A 19,804-nucleotide genomic window follows, 5' to 3' on the forward strand; every position below is an offset into this window, starting at 1 on the left:
AAGCCAGACAAGTGGTTTAGCAGTGATACTGCAGAAGGCTTCAAAATTTCCTTTTATGTCCTAGTTTTCAGTGACTGTTTTTAAAGACGTGAGGAAAACACTGGATGGATGAGTAAAGGCTGAACATGACCAACAGATGGTTTTTGGAGCCTATGTTGACTCACTTGCCAAACTGATGAGAGAATGCCGATATCCTAATCCTTTGGCAAGATTAACTGCTCTGAATATACAAAAAAAGGCCTTGGCCAAAACAGATAAATGAACAAGGCAGATAAATGCAATTCAAGCAGTACATGGTGCTTTCAAATCCCAGAATACGCATTATTGTGCAATGAGTTTTCATTGACCAGAGTCAACTTTATCACATGAGTCTTTTGTGAACTGCAAGTGACAAATTACATAACAAATTACTTAAGATGTCACAGAATGGTCATTTTTACTGAAGTGAACTAACATGGCTACTTTTTTCAAAGAGACAGGGATCGGTGGCAAAAGTGAATTACCCTCAGTTTGGTTGAACAAGTCAAGCTTATTAGAACAAAATGCATGATAGAATAGAAAGAAAGAAAGCTAGGTTATACTTATTTTAAATAAGTGAAAACAAGATAATTTGCTTTCCCAGCTATAATTTCACATCAACAATGTTCATTAAAGTGAAACACTTAGCATGGTTGCTCTCCAAAAGGCACTCAGATAGAAAGGTGATGAATGAAGTCTCCTCCCCTAATCTGCCTTATATATTTTAAGTGTGGGATTTAATTTTAAGCAAGTGGAACAAGCTACAAAAGAACTAAAGAATTAAACATGGAATCACCAAAGAGTTTCATACTATCAGTACTCCAAAAATGTAAGTAGCAAAACTCTTGAGGAGCACATTAGCTACCTCTGCCTTACAGTATGTCCTCTGAGAAACAAATACATACAATAAAGGAAAAAAACACAAGATATATTGTTTAGACTCTAACCTGTATCAAGATCCCCAATCACATAGATACTAGCCCCAATGGGCACAGCTCCATACACAAACGAAGAACTGGCTGGGATGCATAAGTTCTGATCATTCAAGTAGATCCACCTGCAAGAAAGGGCAACCTTTAAAGTATAATTTGTAGAGGGCTTTTTGCAACCAAGAGACACACAGATGCCAAAGATATTCGCCTCACAATTTACTCACCTAGGGCAAAAAAAATGAATGAAAGTCCATGGATATCTTAAGAATAGGATTTCTAACCTGATGTTGTGTTACACCTCGAGGCCTACCTCCCTACTCATCTAGGTTGGGTCTTGAATGCATACCAGAATCCTTTTCGTGGATAAAGCAGGTGGATGTCAAAATGTCCATACAAGCTGTCTTTTGTACAATTAGTACCTGAAATCTACACTGTTTCCTGTGTCCTGCCCTTGTCAGTGCTCCATTTTTTTAGTGCAAATATTAGCATCTTATCTAACAGGCGTCAACCTTTACATGATGGGAGGCTTCATTACTCAGTGGATTCTGAAGGTCCTAGGCGCAATCTCATCTTCAAATGAAAGGATTTCAGGTGGTATGACAACTCCATCTGAGAGCTGCCACCTGTCAGAGCAGACAATGCTGTGCTAGGCTGACCAGCAACTCAAAATCTAAATATAGGGTTCAAATATTTGTATTCATTAATTTCTTGCAATGTCTCTAATCCTCACTGTTGAGCCACTCTTCCTCCTCTGCTGTATTCACTCCAGCAAGTTTGTTGGCATGTGTTTAAGAGCACAGAGCTGCTTGAGTAACTTTAAAGATGTGCATGAACAAAAGAGCAGCTTGCAGTCCCAGTACAGGAAGAAAGCAGGGACACAAAAATGGTTGTCTGGCACACAGTTATAACAAGAGAAAAGAGAGAGAAAGGTCGAAAAAACAGTCCATCCTTGTAAAATAGCACCATCTTCTGGTTGTTGTTTAGTCGTTTAGTCGTGTCCGACTCTTCGTGACCCCATGGACCAGAGCACGCCAGGCACTTCTGTCTTCCACTGCCTCCCGCAGTTTGGTCAGACTCATGTTTGTAGCTTCGAGAACACTGTCCAACCATCTCGTCCTCTGTCGTCCCCTTCTTCTTGTGCCCTCAATCTTTCCCAACATCAGGGTCTTTTCCAGGGAGTCTTCTCTTCTCATGAGGTGGCCAAAGTACTGGAGCCTCAGCTTCAGGATCTGTCCTTCCAGTGAGCACTCAGGGCTGATTTCCTTCAGAATGGATACGTTTGATCTTCTTGCAGTCCATGGGACTCTCAAGAGTCTCCTCCAGCACCATAGTTCAAAAGCATCAATTCTTCGGCGATCAGCCTTCTTTATGGTCCAGCTCTCACTTCCATACATCACTACTGGGAAAACCATAGCTTTAACAATACGGACCTTTGTTGGCAAGGTGATGTCTCTGCTTTTTAAGATGGTGTCTAGGTTTGCCATCGCCTTTCTCCCAAGGAGCAGGCGTCTTTTAATTTCGTGACTGCTGTCGCCATCTGCAGTGATCAAGGAGCCCAAGAAAGTAAAATCTCTCACTGCCTCCATTTCTTCCCCTTCTATTTGCCAGGAGGTGATGGGACCAGTGGCCATGATCTTCGTTTTTTGATGTTGAGCTTCAGACCATATTTTGCGCTCTCCTCTTTCACCCTCATTAAAAGGTTCTTTAATTCCTCCTCACTTTCTGCCATCAAGGTTGTATCATCTGCATATCTGAGGTTGTTGATATTTCTTCCAGAGATCTTAATTCCGGCTTGGGATTCATCCAGCCCAGCCTTTCGCATGATGAATTCTGCATATAAGTTAAATAAGCAGGGGGACAATATACAGCCTTGCCGTACTCCTTTCTCAATTTTGAACCAGTCGGTTGTTCCATATCCAGTTCTAACTGTAGCTTCTTGTCCCACATAGAGGTTTCTCAGGAGACAGATGAGGTGATCAGGCACTCCCATTTCTTTAAGAACTTGCCATAGTTTGCTGTGGTCGACACAGTCAAAGGCTTTTGCATAGTCAATGAAGCAGAAGTAGATGTCTTTCTGGAACTCTCTAGCTTTCTCCATAATCCAGCGCATGTTTGCAATTTGGTCTCTGGTTCCTCTGCCTCTTCTAAATCCAGCTTGCACTTCTGGGAGTTCTCGGTCCACATACTGCTTAAGCCTGCCTTGTAGAATTTTAAGCGTAACCTTGCTAGCGTGTGTAATGAGTGCAATTGTGCGGTAGTTGGAGCATTCTTTGGCACTGCCCTTCTTTGGGATTGGGATGTAGACTGATCTTCTCCAATCCTCTGGCCACTGCTGAGTTTTCCAAATTTGCTGGCATATTGAGTGTAGCACCTTAACAGCATCATCTTTTAAAATTTTAAATAGTTCAGCTGGAATATCATCACTTCCACTGGCCTAATCTTCTGGTTAACAGATGTAAACAAGTGGAACCACATGTCTAGAAAGATTTATTGAATGCAGACATGCTCCCAGAACAGGAAGATTAACATTACACAATTAGTATGGCACCACTGTTAAGTATTCAGTCTTGCTTATTATTTCAGGCATAACCCACAGAAGCAAGAACTTTGAACCAGTTCTCATGAAAACTATGCAGACGCAGCTTACAGGTCAAGTTAAGATTTAAATGAAAAACCAAACAAGGCTGGCATACACTAATACTTCATAAAAATAAATCTATTATTCTATCTGGAAAAAATGCCAGGGGTTAGATTTACTCATGCAACAGGGAATATATTTTATTTTTTTCCCCCAAAGGGGAGAGACCATAACTCAGCAATGGAGCCCATGTACTGCATGCAGACTGTCCCTGGCTGGAATTTCAGGCTAAATAATATCAGGTTACACTTAGCGTTGGAAAATATATCAGTCTGGCAGCACCTCTATAAACTCTCAATCAGAGCAGACTGCGCTGGGCTAGACTCAGAAAAAGACAGCCTCTACAGGGCACCTCCACATATGCAGTTGCATTACAACTATTCAATTAAACTGTGAGTGATAAAAAGGTCAACAGCTATTTTAGAGGCTGTAAGATCATGTTAGTGAGCTATCTTAGCAGTTGTTACCTTTTAAATTCATCGTGATAGAATTCTGATTTACACGTCACCATCTCACTGGATTGATTGTCATCACGACTTCTCACTCCACCAAAGACATAGAGTTCTGAAGCAACTCCACAGGCCACAGCCCCAAACCTTAAAAAAAAAAGATGTAAGAGGAATCTTGGGTGTCCAGGTTACCTCAAAATTCCTGCTCTCTTGACATTAAGCAGAATTTGACAGAGCTACTAACATTTGGAGTGATTTAAAACAAACAAACTATGGCCTAATGTAATGAGATATATGCTATAAAAAAGAGAGACCCCATCACTCATGAAGTCAAGGAAAATACAGTGGTACCTCAGGTTACAAACACCTCAGGTTACAAACTTCACTAACCCGGAAGTAGTACCTCGGGTTACAAACTTTGCCCCAGGTTAAGAATGGAAATTGCACGGCGGCGGCAGCGGGAGGCCCCACTAGCGAAAACGCACCTCAGTTTAAGAACAGTTTTGGGTTAAGAACGGACCTCCGGAACGAATTAAGTTCGTAACCCGAGGTACCACTGTAATACATGCTGTATAGGTGAAGGCATGAAAACCAAAGAGGACAGTATGATCTCAGTATCACACCCATGTAAAAGCCACAACATCAGCTACCTGAGCTGACAAGCCTTTCACACTTGCTTGTCACCATTATTTTAATCTTATAAGTTTATTGATTGTTTAGAAAAGTGTAACTACAGTGGTACCTCAGGTTAAGTACTTAATTCGTTCTGGAGGTCCGTACTTAACCTGAAACTGTTCTTAACCTGAAGAACCACTTTAGCTAATGGGGCCTCCTGCTGCTGCCGCACCGCCGAGCACAATTTCTGTTCTCATCCTGAAGCAAAGTTCTTAACCTGGAGCACTATTTCTGGGTTAGCTGAGTCTGTAACCTGAAGCATATGTAACCTGAAGCGTATGTAACCTGAGGTACCACTGTATTTGTTTCTAAGCTGCCTTGCCATCCCCATTGTTCATCTGTCTATGAATCTCATATCCACTGAAACCTACCATAACTCCTGAGACCTAACAAGTTCCTCCCTTGGTAGCAGCAACTTAAACACTAAGAATTATTTACAAAAATGCAATTCAGTTTTCCAAAAAAGGGAACAATCAACTGCACAAACTAAAGACAACATCCCAGACAAAATCTACAACCATAACTGCCTATCAATAGACAGTGTTTTGAGTTGCAGCTTACACTCTGAAATCCATTAGTTCTTATGATGTTGCTGTTATGAGAATCTGTATTTTATTACATATTTCTTATTATCATAATTTCTATAATTGTTTTGATTTTCACATTGTATAGCTATCATGTTATGTACTTTCATTTGCATTCCATGTTGTAAACTACCCTCTAGTCTTTTGATGAAGGACAGCATATAAATTTAAATTAATAACAACATCAACAACAATACTGTGGTCACTTATGTAGACCATGTAAAGAGGAGGAGCCTTCAGCAATTGGGGAGATGTAACATCTCAGGAAACGATCCTTGCTGCAAGAAATAAGGGTGGTTTATAAACACATATATGTGCCTCTATTTTCACCTGTGGAGCACTGGATGGTATGCAGGATTAAGGCAATGATACGTGTTACTAGTAATTTACTAACCTCCTCTCTTTTAGCGGACAGATAGCTGTCCACTGCTGGATCCTTGGGTCGTAACATTCAACGGACTCAAAAAGCTTGCCATACGAACCCCCGCCCATTGCATAGATCTTCTTTTTCATAGCCGCATAGCAACCAATCTTAAAAAAGCAAAATCCAAAGCTATCATGCACCGTTTGTCATTTGGTTAATGTATATGTCAGACAGTAATAATAATAAGAAAACAAATAAAGTGAAGCACAAGCCCTTTAAAATCAAAATACTTATGGGGGGAAGGAGTTCTCTCACACATTAACCAACAGATAATAAGTTTACCGTTCCTAATGCAATTTAAACAGAAAATACAACAGTTGATGAGGTAAGTGTTTTGAGCCATTATCTGGCTCAAGATTGCTCTTCTGGAATTCAACCTTGCTCTGTATCAGCTTGAGATTTAGCCACCTTTCTGAACTTAGGAACACGAGAAAGAAGTGTAGAAATGAGCAGCTCAGAAGCCAAGCAACATTAAATCAAATGCAGCAGTTTAGAAACAGTTTGAAAAATAGCATCCTGTTTTTGCTTAGTTCCTACCTTTCTAATCATTGTCAAGTCCGGTTGCTTCGTCCAAGTCCTATTATAAATGTCATAGGACTCCATAGACATGAGTTCCCGTTCTCCATCCTCGCCTCCCAGAACATATAGCACTCCATCAATCTCTACCAAGCCAAAGTTGTGCCGTGCCTATTGGAAATAAGTAGAGTAGCATTTATTAAATTCACTTACAAAAGAAACTGAAGAATTTAACAGAAATAACTATCCTAGCTTTTGTTAACCAACATAAATGGATATCCAAAGATCTGATCAGAACAAAACTGCAGAAATTGGGGTGGGTGGGGGCGACGGCTAATAAAAAGGCAGACTTGCCTCATTCATTGGTGGTAAAGAACTCCATGAATTGGTATCTGGATCATACTTTTCTCCAGAGTTTAAAGTGACTTTATCTTCATCCTGACCTCCAAGTACAAACAGGAACCCTTCTGAAAAACAGACCACAAAATAATTTGGAAATGCAAGTTGCACTGGTGGCACATCTAGCTGGTATTAATGAGAACTAGGAGCCTAGCTGGATCAGACCAGAGGTCTATCACGCACAGATGCCGACAAGCAGGACATGGAAGGCCAAAGCCCTCTTCCGTGGTTGATTCCCACCAATGAGTATTCCTACTGCCTTGGAACATGGAGGTTCCAGGAAGCCATAATCACAAATGACCATCATGATCTTTTATCAGGTATCCAGAATGAGGGCAGTTACAGGTCCAAATCAGTGTTGATATTTCTTTCTTTTTGCTGCTTAGTTTTTATACCTTATAATATATGTATTGCAACAGGTGAAAGACGGCTTGATGTTTTATTTATTCTAGAACACTAGTTTGTGGCAATTATATTCCAATGAACATATAAAAATAAAAATGTTATACTGGGAACAGTTTTATTCTTTCATTTAGGAGATAACACAGAGCAAGATTCCAGTTGTTTTAAAGCAGGACGTTCTTGTAAGAACATGTTTAAGAAGTTTCTACTAGATACTGAACAGCATTTCAAAGCTTATAAGAATACTTCAAAGCCATGGGTTTTGATACCAATTTTAAACTGATTAAATTCTTTCATACAAAATCTATTGATGCTTGAATATGTGATGCAACACAGAAAGTCTGGAATGAGTGTAGTTTTCCTATTGCCAAGTTTGTCGAATTTTATTTTATTTGTATACAGTATATACTATATGAGGAAGTTCCAAATAAGTTGATACACATATGTTGTGGTTGTTGTTTTGCCAATGTTATATTTTGGTGGTGACACTTTGTCTCTCATGGAAAGTTCCCTGAGCTTTGGGGGCAGGGGGGACAAACGATAGATGTAGGATCTACCAAATATGTCGCCAATCTTGACTCTGAGTCTCCACCCTTTGGTTGTCCTCCAAAATACTTCTTGAGTATTTCACAGGTTAATATTCTGCATGGCTGTGATCAAAGAAGCAAAACAAACAAACAATATTGGCTTTGAAAACAGTTAACACATCGGTAGGCAAACTAAGGCCCGGGGGCCAGATTCGGCCCAGTCGCCTTCTAAATCCAGCCCGCGGATGGTTCAGGAATCAGTGTGTTTTTACATGAGTAGAATGTGTACTTTTATTTAAAATGCATCTCTGGGTTATTTGTGAGGAATAGGAATTTGTTCATTTCCCCCAAAAAAATATAGTCTGGCCCCCCACAAGATCTGAGGGACAGTGGATCAGCCCCCTGCTGAAAAAGTTTGCTGACCCCTGAGTTAACAGATTTAGCCTTGTATTCTCCTACTAAAGAAACAAATAACTTTCCTACCTGCTGAAAGCACACCATGATTTATCCTAGGTGTACTTAAAGGAGCCAGTTCTATCCATAGCTGTCTGTTAGGATCATAAAGAGGGCACATACACCTCATTACTGCTGATGGTTTCCGGGATCTGAACAGGAGAAAAAGGATAAATTAGCTCAGCAACCCATACAGCAAATCTTGATTAGAACCCAACAATGCAGAGGTGATGGGGTTTCTACTTCAGTGTAGAAGCATCCATTCTGTTTGTATGCTTTATACTGACTTTTGTTTGAGACTTAAATCCTTTTTGTGTGTGTGGCAGGAGGGTGGCACAATAGGTCAGGCAAGTCAGGAGAAAGGCTCTAGTGCTCAGTGGTAAAGCACATAGGTTGCACGCAGATGTTGCAAATTCAATCCTTGGCGCTTCCAGGCCTGGCTGGGAATGTCCGCAGTCAGAAACCCTGGAGAACCACTGCCAGACAATATTGAGCTAGATGTTATGGCCTGGCATTTCTATTCTGCCAAGCACGTGTGTTTAGACCAGGCTTGTAGAGACCACTTGTCTAGTCACTTGTGTTGAGTGACAAATGCCTCTAAGCAACAAGTCACAGAAGCTGCACATTTTCCTTCTCTCTTTTAGGCTAATTTACATACAAGTACAGTGAGCAGGCAGTTTTTGTAGACATGCTTGCAAGGTTTTCTAGTACTCCAGCATGGTGAGATATGGGTTATGCAGTATTCCTATAGAAATAAAACATGATTTGTTCCCTTTTATGTTTTGAGGAGGTGGTTTTCCACAGGACTTCACACATTGGTGACTTAGACAATAATTTGTACAAATAAATGAACTCTGAATAAGTCAGTCACCTTCCATGTTTTTCAGCTCACATACCTCTGTCTTTGGCCAGTTTACAAGTTCCTCATGTTGAATGGATGTTATAAACAATTAAATGGTAGTATGTGTAGTATGCATGTCAAAGGCACATAAACCTTTGCTTCAGAAGAAAAATGCCTGTTTCCTTGCACTGGTAACACTGCTAATGGGGAGGATTCAAGGAACAGTGGACAGAAGGATAATAGCTGCTAGCCCTGTTGTACAAACATTTGCACATTAACTTGCGTAAGAGTGCACATGGCACTGTAGGAGGTAGGCTTTAGAGTAGTTTTCATGCTTCCACTTGTGCAAGAGGTGGCACAACAGAAGAACATATCTGGAATTGGTTTATTTATTTTCCTTGTGCAGCACCTTGGTCCAAATGCAAAACTGCCCTTTTGGTGAACAGAAGAAACCTCCCACAAATGGAAGTGTATCTTTGGATACAACCCATAGTTATAAGGCATACAAGAAAAAATAAAGCACAATGTAGTTTTGCAGCTTAATCTCAAATATAACCAACAATAGGGCACTTACTCGAGTATCATCCCTCTCCAACCCCCATCCACTTCTGAGATCTGAAATAGCATGCCTGAGCCACTTACACTCTTTCTTCACCACCAACAGTGACAATGCACTCTGAGTATCCTCTGGGTTTAAAAGATGCTAGCATTGCCTCCCCCTGCTGTGGCGGAGTGAGTGGAATGTTGCTACATTCTTTGACAATCTCCCGTACCAGTGGGTCATTCATCATTTGCTCACGCAAGTAGGTAGCATCTAGCCCAGATACCCACACAGCTGACATTACATCCTTCATGTGAACCTGAAGAGGCAGAAAGATATTTCAGGCAAACAAACAAGCTGAATCATAAAACAGTCACAGGAGCATATGGCTTTATGGAAAGCTTATTTCTCAGAATTCCTGCTTATACAATACCAGGATATACTGACTTGGAAGAGGAAGCACTGACACGAAAAATGCTACAGCATATGCATTATTTTGGTAATATGGAGGGCTGTCTCTATTTTGCAATTCTGCAGAAGCACATAATATGGCACTAGGTGCACAAATCAGCTTCCTTTAATCTAATTTTTCATTTTAAAACAAGTTCATAGTCCTTATGGCTGAGGAAACAGGCTAGAAAGTGAGTGAAGAAAACCCTCCTACATCTCAGAATCTCAAGGGGCAGCTGAATAGTTGGGGCAGGACAGGAGTCCACTATGCAGCAACTTGCTCCTCTCTATGACTAGGCATTGCTAGAATTATACAAATTAGTAAAATGTAGAATGAATTAAGGAAATTAATGTAAACAAAACATGTAAAGTTCTTTGGCCAGATTAATCTATATATGCTGCAGAATTCAGCTTTTCTTAGTGCAGAATGTCTGGGTACAGACAGAATGATGCTGGTAACATCAATAGTCTACAATATGGACCCAAATCCCACAATGCATTGCAATTTGAAGCACCCAAGTACAATGAAGTGCTGATTATTTTTTCTGAAGCAGCATTACGTAACTTCAAATTCTCTACCTTTCTTAACTCAGGGTCATGGGAGATCCATCTAATAACTGCTTCAAAAACATGTCTTTCATTCCCAACATTCAGCTTCTCCAAGGACAGCACTTCTTTTGCTTTCTGAGGACTCAGTTCCAGAAACTCCTCCGTACTGCTAACATCCCGGAAGTGTGTTTCCAGATATTCGGAGGCAAGATAATGAACATGACGCAGACAATAGTGTAGTGCAAAGTCCCGGATTCCAATACAGTTCTCTGCAGCAATGCAACCTTCCAGAAACTCACAGCACAGAGTTTTCAGGTCTGTAAGCAGCAATAAATCAGCAGCCTGCACAACGTCCTGGATGGTGTCTTCACTTAGCTTGATCTGCAAAAGGTTTATTTTGGAGGAGAGGAAATTACAACTAGTTCAGTTTCAAGTATGAAAGTGCAGCACTAGTGTCCATTACTGCAACTAACTGTCTTCCCCCTTCGTAGCTTTGTGGAGTTTTGCCTCTACTTTAGTGAGAAGATAACAGCACAGCACTGGAGAGGGAAGTAGAAGTGTATGCCAGACTTATGCCATGTACCTGCTTTCCTCCACCTCCAGTATACTGCCTGTGTCACTTGTCACACATTTACACATTGATCATCTGTGATATAAAGTGACTCCTGGAGTCAGAGGTAGGATGACTTCAGTATAATACTAAAATTTGCTTGCTGCAATATGTGGTGAGAGCCACTTGCTTACATGGCTTTAAGACAGGGCTCAGAAATGTTCATGGAGGATATGTCTGTCAAAAGACACTAGCCATGACACCTAAACGAAACCTGCAGGTTGATAGGTGGTATACTTTTGCATACTAGTCACGGGGGAAGAAACATGAGAAGGCATTTGCATTCACACCCAGGATTTGGACTTCCTAAAAGCTTCTAGCTAGCCACTACGAGAACCAAGATGTTGCACTAGTTGGACCCGTGGTCTCATCCAGCAGTCTTCTTGTGCTTTTACTGTATGTAAGATCATGTTCACAATCTCTCAACTGTTAAAACAAAGCAATGTGCCCTCTTAATAAATAACTTAAGGATCAGACCAGCTTCCACCCCATTTAGCAAACTTTGCAAGAATCTCAGCAAGCAGCAGGGATGAGATAGTCCATGGGAAACTGGTCTGCAATCCACTACAAGTCTGCTTCAGGAGTATGGAACCTCTGGCCTGTGGACCAAATTAGGCCTGACGATTTGGGTAGCAATTTGGCCTGCAAGGCTATTTTCCCCAAAAAACACCCACCATATTTGACATTAGGGAGAGAGGCAGAAGCAGAGGAACCACCAGGAGCCTTGAAGTGTCCTCCTAATTGCAAGTGAGGCTTGTTGTCGATGTGGCTGATTGGCAGTGAAAGCAAACCGCATGGGATTGGCTGTGTTATTTGGGATCAGCTGCAATTAGGAACTTTGTAGCACAGATCATCTCTGCCCAAAGCAGGGGTTGTTATTAGCACTGATCTGCTGAATGGAGTTTGCAGGAAGCCCCACTGGTATCAGCAAACCCCAAAGCTTGGACTGAAGCTGGTGATATAAAGGAACTCTTTCTGTTAGAGCAGCTCAAGCTCAAGCTGCACTTGCATGAGAATTTTTTTTACTTTGGCTGGGATCTGACCAGCCACTCAGATAATACTTCCTGCCTCAATCTACTTTCTGCCCATTCTGTTCAAAGGGTTTTTTGAAGGTGTAGATTATGACTAGAACTGACATACAGAGATATGTAGGAATAACCTTGGAAACACAAACCTGACCACTGAAGATGTAGTCCAAAATCTCTTTCATAATATCAACAGATATCCCTTCAAGTTCAATTTTATATGTGGAGCCATCATCCTTTGGAGGATTATAGTTCAGCTTTGTTCTGAAATCAGAAAACATAGCTGTTTTTACAAAATGATTAGAACAAGACATAAACAAAGGAAGGTCACATATGAAAATTTCTCAGATTTCAGAATAGGTTTTTCAATTACATATAAACACACACTATTAAACAGAGGTACTAAGAAAAGGAGAAAGCAGCTGTTTAAGTCTGTAGTATCACTTAATGGTATCAGCCTGTGGATGTTTAGTGCACAGCATAAAATTCTTTCGTGCCAGCTGTTAAATATAGGAAGCTAACTCTGTTTTCTTAACAGGAATTTTGATCAACACATTATTTCTTATTTGCTATGCATACACTCCCTAAATCTGCTCAGTTCATAGCACAGGATTTGTACAGAATTATTTCAAGTGATAAAAAGATAAAGTTTTCCAAATCCAATCAGATATAAACCTAAGGTTGCAAAACAATTCACACATTTCCTGGGAAACAACGTTCATTAATGACCACACACTAATCTGGATGCCTAAGGGAGACCACACTTTGCCAGCCACAACGAAAGGCCTGGAATAGGGAAAGGCATAAGTTGTACTGGAGCAGATATAAGGGATAGCCAGAACAAGAATATAACATACTTAGCAAAGCCTGCATTGAATAATCTTGATATATGCTATAATGAGAAATTATTATCCATCCATTAGGGACATGTGAAGCCTTAGGTCTGTGAGCTGCTGGCTGCAACTGGGGGGGGGGGGCATTGTGAATCAGTTGGTCCTTAATTTGATCCAGCAAATCAATGCTCATTCCCACATGTCCTTTTTGATCTGGAGACGCCATTCATTCACACATTCTATTACATTCAGATCTCATCTCTCTTCCATGGAACTCAAGGTGCACATGTGTTGTCTCACTATGTGGTAGGATAGGCTGAGAGGCAGTAACAGGCTCAAGGTCACGCAGTGAGCTTCAAGGCTAAGTGGCGGTTACAACCCCAGTCTCCCAGGTTTCAGTCCAATACTGTCTCTCAGTCATATTGCAAGTTCCATCTTATCACAATGTGTAATCTCAGACAGCTAATGGCAGGGCCTTTGAGGTTTTATGCCAACAGGCCTCAGCAGTAATGAAGTAATCATCTCTGAGCTTTCAATGGCAACTGAAAACAGCTCAGAAAAACAAAATGGGAAGGAGAAAGAAATACACAGCAGGAAGAGTTTTCCCCTAATTTATTCCCATTTCATTTCTTTTAGGAGTAAAACTGACTTATTTAAACAATAGGCTAGGTTGCCTAATGGCCAGTAGATCAACTCACAAGTAATGACCTGCATTCCATTTCAAGCAGAAAGCTTATAGAGGGCATGGTCACAAAGTTAAACCCGTGCAATCATTTTGCTGAAAGTTTAACAAGTCTTATTCATCATCAAAATGACCTTTAATATTTAACCTTAAGTGTTTGTATATAACACGAAGTGGGATTTGCATAACACAGAGCTACAGGTGGTCTGTGAAGTGTCTTTAGGCATCTCTCTCTTTAGCTATCTCTCTGTGTGTATGCATATAGGAAGAATAAGCTATATACTTCTGAAATTACATCTCCTCATTAAGGAAAGATCAGCTACCAGGCAGGACATCAAAACACAAAGTAAAAATGTTAGTAATATCAGATATACAAATCTATTACAAATCACTCAAGTAAACACTGACTGAGTCAGCAGAATGCTATTGCTTAAGGTTGAACAAAAGAATGGTATCTTTTTCAGTAAACACATTACACAGGCATAAATAGGACCTGGAATGAAGATCTCATGCCTATATTCAAAGGCAGCATTAGCCACTTTTGGAAACACTTCAGGGTCTGTTTAGGTGTTGCAATTTAAAGAGAAGTCTCGGTTTGATTTGCGTCTCAGGCACACATACACCCAACTCCTTTACCACAGGGAAGAGGTAATTAACAATCCTGCTCTGTATCATGTGTTATCTTACTAATGACAAAGTTCAGGGCCCAACTACACTCGATGACAGAAGATACACGGCTTTAAATGACAACCTGCCTCGATTATATGTAAAACAATGGGCAGGTATGGAATTGAAACCACAAAAGGAACACAAAGATTGAGGTGCTAAGCTTTCTCTACTTATGCCACTTTTACCTCCCCTTCCGTCTACTGTCCAAGGTCTCCCCCCCCAAAAAAAACCAACTAAGAATACAGGAAATTATCCAAGTCCGAAGAAAATCACCTTGAGGGGGCTGAAGGAGGGGCGTGAAGAGCACTCTGTGCCAATGTTAGCCTTTTGCACTTTATATCTCACCCCCTCAGTTATTATGGGGGCAGATCCACATTAACACACCATTAACTGACGGCACCAAGACACAGTTAGGTTAACTTATTTCTATGAAGATTTGTGATCTGCCAGAAAACATCCCCATGTTAGTCCTAATGAAGTATTGCTTAATTGTATTATATAAAAGATGACAAGCCATCATTATTGTTTTTATACCTATAATGCTTCCTTGCTGTAAATTCTGCCTTTGGCTCATGAAAATGTTTCAGGGAGTATTATATTCCACATCAACATGATGCAGCACTTTAAGGTTAAACCCCTTCCCCATAAAGATTTGTTCAACAAATTAACAAGGGTTTCTGTCTCCCCTCACCTTCTGTTCCAGGTCACACCCTAGCCTTTTGGCAGTGCACATTAAAGATATCAACTTTCACCACACCCTGCTCTGAGTGGCAATTTTCCAAAAAATTTGCTTACGTACTTGTTTTCAGGTGCTCTGTACATGATGAGCAACCTCAGAACTCAAAGGAAATAAAAATAAATCCTTGCAGCATCTCTGTATAAAAACCAGGGTACTTGTCTCTGCACTCAGCTGGTGAGGCCTTCCTGGCAGTGCCATGTGTTCAGTATGGTGTCACCAGAATTATGGAATTTATCTTTTTTTCTCCCCACTTGGCCCTTTCCAAGCTGAATTATTGTTTTAGTTTGCAGCTGATAACATCTATGATGGATTTTTATTATGTTTTGTCATTCTGCTTCATTATTGATTATATTTTATGTATTTTTGTATACTCTTGTTCATTGCTTAGATAGTTTATACTAAACAGCTTACAAATTCTTAAAATAAGGAATAAAAAAAATTGGTTTTCAACTGGTGAAAAGTCAGCTTTTTAATCTTTCAGAATTTGTGAAGTCAAACAAGGTACTGTATTATAAAGTTTGCAATTTGTAGCATTTAATAGGCCAAAGGCAAGCTAATGATGACATAGCTGGCCATGTCTCAATATCTCAATTACAATGTTGCAAAACTAAGAGCTGGCACTGCCTGGACTAGTAGCAGAGTTTAGCAACATAGCCTTTAAAAAAAATGTTTGTATTAAAGGATTTCCATAGTTAACAAGGGTACATGCAATGTTTCCGTTTTCAATTCACAGAGTCCTTTCTACAGGTCAGTTACAGTTAGTGTGAGACACTGCTGTCATACACATTGTGAGGTTGTGGGGGGAAATAATCGGAGGGGGGAGAAAAAAGGAGGGGATAAACGTTCATTCTTTTGCTTAGTATACGTGCAGTTTTTGTGTCAGCATTGTGAAGATAGGTCCTTCATTTGTCTGTTTGTTTCTTTGAAGGCGGTGCGAGAGACTGGAGAATCCACAGCTTAGTTGGTTGCATTTAGTCAATTGCAGTGGGTTTTGTTTGTTTGAGCTATACCAGGGTGAGAAGGCTGATTACCGAAGAATTGATGCTTTTGAATTATGGTGCTGGAGGAGACTCTTGAGAGTCCCATGGACTGAAAGAAGATCAAACCTATCCATTCTTAAGGAAATCAGTCCTGAGTGCTCACTGGAAGGACAGATCCTGAAACTGAGGCTCCAATACTTACTAAACGACTAAACAACAACAACAACAACATACCAGGGTGAAGGCATCCTCTTTTGTTTGTCCCCTGGTTAGCTTCAATTTGTTGGTTAGCTTTCCTAGTAGGGTTGTTTCCCATACAATTTGGTACCAGTGGTCCATGTTTACTCCTAACAGGTCCCTCCAGTGTCTAGTTATGACACTCCTAGCTGCTGAGAGTAAGTGGCTTATGAGCTCTTTGTCATCTGAGTGTGCATTGTTGTCTTGGAAAATGTTTAAAAGGGCAGTTCTGGAGTTGCTTCTAGTACCTGCTTTGTTATTTTACAGGTTTCTTGAAAGACTGATGTTCCAAAGGGTTGAATTTGGAGGCATTCCCAACACATGTGGAGGCATGTTCCTGTGGTGGTACAATCTCTCCAGCATATAGCTGAAGTTCCTGCATGTATCAGTGCCAGCTTCCCAGATATTAGGTACTATTTATAAATTAGTTTCAAACTGAGTTCCCTTCTTTTGGATGAGATGGACTTAAAAGGGTAGTTTAGACCACAGTTTGGATAGGGTTTATTTCATAACTTATAGGATGCTCCCATTGGTCTTTGATTGTGTTGGGGAGCTTTGTAGAATCTTGGAGTAGTATTTTGTACATTGTGGACACCATCCACTTGCTGTGCCCCTCGGCTGTCAGGAGGAGTTTTTCAAAGGTGGTGAGAGGTCTAGTGTCTGCTGCTTTGATTGCTGGGCTATTTAAGGAGGTGTGTAGTTGGTGTTGGTTCAACCAGGGTATTTGGGTGTCCCCTAGTTTATCTTGTATTTCTTGTGCTGGTATGGGTTTGTCATTTCTGTAGAAGTCTGTTAGGTGGTGTAAGCCATTGGCTTGCCATGTTTTTGTTGGGAGGCTTTGGGCTGCATGGTGGAAGAGTGGGTGGTGGGTAGGCCTGGACAATGTATCAATACAATGTATCAATGAATGTCCACCCTGCAACATTCATCTAACCCCAGAATCCTTTGCCATGGAGCCCCCTGCATATTGCAGACACTAAAGGCATGAACTTGGAAAACCTGTTGTGTTCACAGCATGAAAATATGGTTATAGCAAATTAGGATAAGAGCAACAGAGAATTTCAATCAAGGCCAAGGGGTACATTCAGTGCAGCTAATGCACTTTCAATGTCATAAGAAAATGGGACTAGGAATTCTGCACAATTAAATGTACAACAAAAACAAGACCTGCTTTTCTAGCAGGGCAGGATAAAACAAGAGAGATCAGCTACCACCTTCCTAAGTTGACATACCTTCAATTTGTATGCTGTAATTTCAGGGTCCACCCTGGACATTTTTCACAACTGAAACTGTATATATTACATGCAGGTCTCCCTTTCTGAACACAATGAAATTCCCAGGAAATCATTCATTAGGCGAGTGTTCACATAACGAGCTGACAATTTCCATTATTTCTTGTGGGAACATTTCTAATCCGTTATTTGTCCAATCTCCCCCTCTTTCATGGTTTCTTTCTGAAATGGCTGCCACTGACCAGCAAGGAACAAAAGTTTATGTTCAAAAGTAATCCTGAACAAATGTTCTTAGCTATCACACCAACTTTTAAAGGATAAATATGGGGAGATATGTTTATCTTTCAGATATTAATGCAAATTTGTATAACTAGCTCAAATAAAAAGGGTCTGTGTTCATTAAACAAACCGCTACACAAAACCTCTGATCTATTAAGTTTTTTTAAAGTAAACATGATATTTGGGAGTTTAAACTGCAACAGCCTACAAATCACATTAAAAAACCAAAATACAACCTAGTATGCCAAGATGTAACAGAAATGGTAATTCCACATATAAAGGCAGAAGGGAATGTGCTAACCCATGTTGCCTAACACTTCCATTAGCCAAAAACACTCAAAGTAACAGCACGACTACCATTATTACTCACCCAGTTATGTTCTTACATAATCTCCAGAACTGAATTTAAATCTCACTCAGTCATTAAAATTAGGAGCCAAGTGATGCACACCACCAAATTTATGCAATGACTAAGGAGCTTTAGTCATCTGTCTTCTCACAAGCTTCAATAAAAACCAATCAAAATGCTATAAAAATCAGACAATGCCAAGTAGAAAGAAGAAAGAAGTCTGAGACAGAATAGGCAGGCCCACACCCTCTTTCAGCCACAGCAGATAGCAACAACTTTAGATCTATTTATGGTTCTTTTATGTTAGTAGTTTTTAACGAAGTCTTCTAGGAAGACATTTGTACATCATAAATAACAAGTTTACAGCACAATTACTCAAGAATCATTTGCGCCTTTTGGGCTAACAACAGGACAAAAACATTACATTAAGATGTAGAAATATTAAAACTATATTTAGAATTTAGAATTGTAATCCAAACAGTCTCACGATAAATCAGTGGGAACCCATGTTACTCTGCTCTACAGACCCACACCTAACAGAAATAGGCCAAGTAAAAAGAAAAGAAAAAAACTGAAAGTCACCCACCCACCCCTCAGACAAGGCTCTCTATGGGTATGCTAATATGCCAACTCACTGGCACACTCAGTGTATCCAAGTCATATCAAACATATTTCCATTTTCTCAGAATACTTGAAGCACTGATTTAATATATGGCTAGATGTCTTATAAAATGAAAGAGAATGATTCTTATTATATCTTGGCTATCTGAATAGTTTACACAGGATAAAAATAGCTTGAATTGTATTCTACTTGCCAACCACTAAACTCATACCTGCCCCTTTAGGATGTATGGCAATACAGTAGTACCTCGGGTTACATACACTTCAGCTTACAGACTCTGCTAACCCAGAAATAGTACCTCGGGTTAAGAACTTTGCTTCAGGATGAGAACAGAAATCGCGTGTTGGCGGCGCAGCGGCAGCGGGAGGCCCCATTAGCTAAAGTGGTGCTTCAGGTTAAGAACAGTTTCAGGTTAAGAAAAGACCTCCAGAACAAATTAAGTACTTAACCCGAGGTACCACTGTACTAATAATTAGCATCTGTATAGCACATTTGAATGTTCAAAGCACTCTACACACATTAGTTTCTTGTAATTTTTACCACCCAGGGTGGCCCATTCTGTTTTGCCGCCTGAGAAAAAAGGGAAAGATGCCCCCCACTCCGCCGAAGACTTGCTTACTGGTGTCACACAGCTGCGGCTTCTGGCAAGAATCATGGAACTCTTGTGAGATCTCATTGGAAGCCACCACTGCCGCTGCACAACCCTAGCAGAGGCGGGAGGGACACCACCCCACAGGATTCTGCTGCCCAATGCAATTGCTTCAGTCTGCCTCATGGGCAGGCCAGCCCTATTACCACTACACAACAAAAGGTAGGCTAGCATTATTACAGTGGTACCTCGGGTTAAGTACTATTTCTGGGTTAGCGGAATCTGTAACCTGAAGCGTATGTAACCTGAAGCGTATGTAACCCGAGGTACCACTGTATTCTCATATTGAAGATAGGGAGCAGAGGTCATGGGAGAGTGAATTTGTGGTAGAGATGAAACTAGAACCTGGGACTTACTCACTGGCTGTGTTTGTACCTTCACACTAAGCCAAACCATGGAGTAGTACAAACATGCTCATTCTGGAAAAGGAGATCACATTTGTCTTACCCCTCCCTGGGCTTTTTAGGCCAGCATAACACAACAACTAAGCCCAAGTATTG

General features: G+C 40.5%; 1 protein-coding gene across 1 annotated transcript in view; it reads right to left on the reverse strand.

The window, feature by feature from the left end:
* The window catches only part of GAN (gigaxonin), a 33,031-nt gene that overhangs the window by 3,070 nt on the left and 10,157 nt on the right, over positions 1-19,804 (reverse strand). Inside the window, exons 2-10 of the mRNA XM_081015849.1 lie at positions 12,183-12,297; positions 10,429-10,779; positions 9,501-9,718; positions 8,048-8,169; positions 6,591-6,703; positions 6,258-6,407; positions 5,691-5,827; positions 4,056-4,184; positions 966-1,075 (exon numbers count right to left, since the gene is read on the reverse strand). Of these exons, the coding sequence (XP_080871975.1) occupies positions 966-1,075; positions 4,056-4,184; positions 5,691-5,827; positions 6,258-6,407; positions 6,591-6,703; positions 8,048-8,169; positions 9,501-9,718; positions 10,429-10,779; positions 12,183-12,297 (1,445 nt within the window). The remainder of the gene's footprint in view (positions 1-965; positions 1,076-4,055; positions 4,185-5,690; positions 5,828-6,257; positions 6,408-6,590; positions 6,704-8,047; positions 8,170-9,500; positions 9,719-10,428; positions 10,780-12,182; positions 12,298-19,804) is intronic.

The sequence above is a fragment of the Podarcis pityusensis genome, assembly GCF_964106645.2.
Source record: "Podarcis pityusensis genome assembly, chromosome: 8".
NCBI lineage: Eukaryota > Metazoa > Chordata > Lepidosauria > Squamata > Lacertidae > Podarcis > Podarcis pityusensis.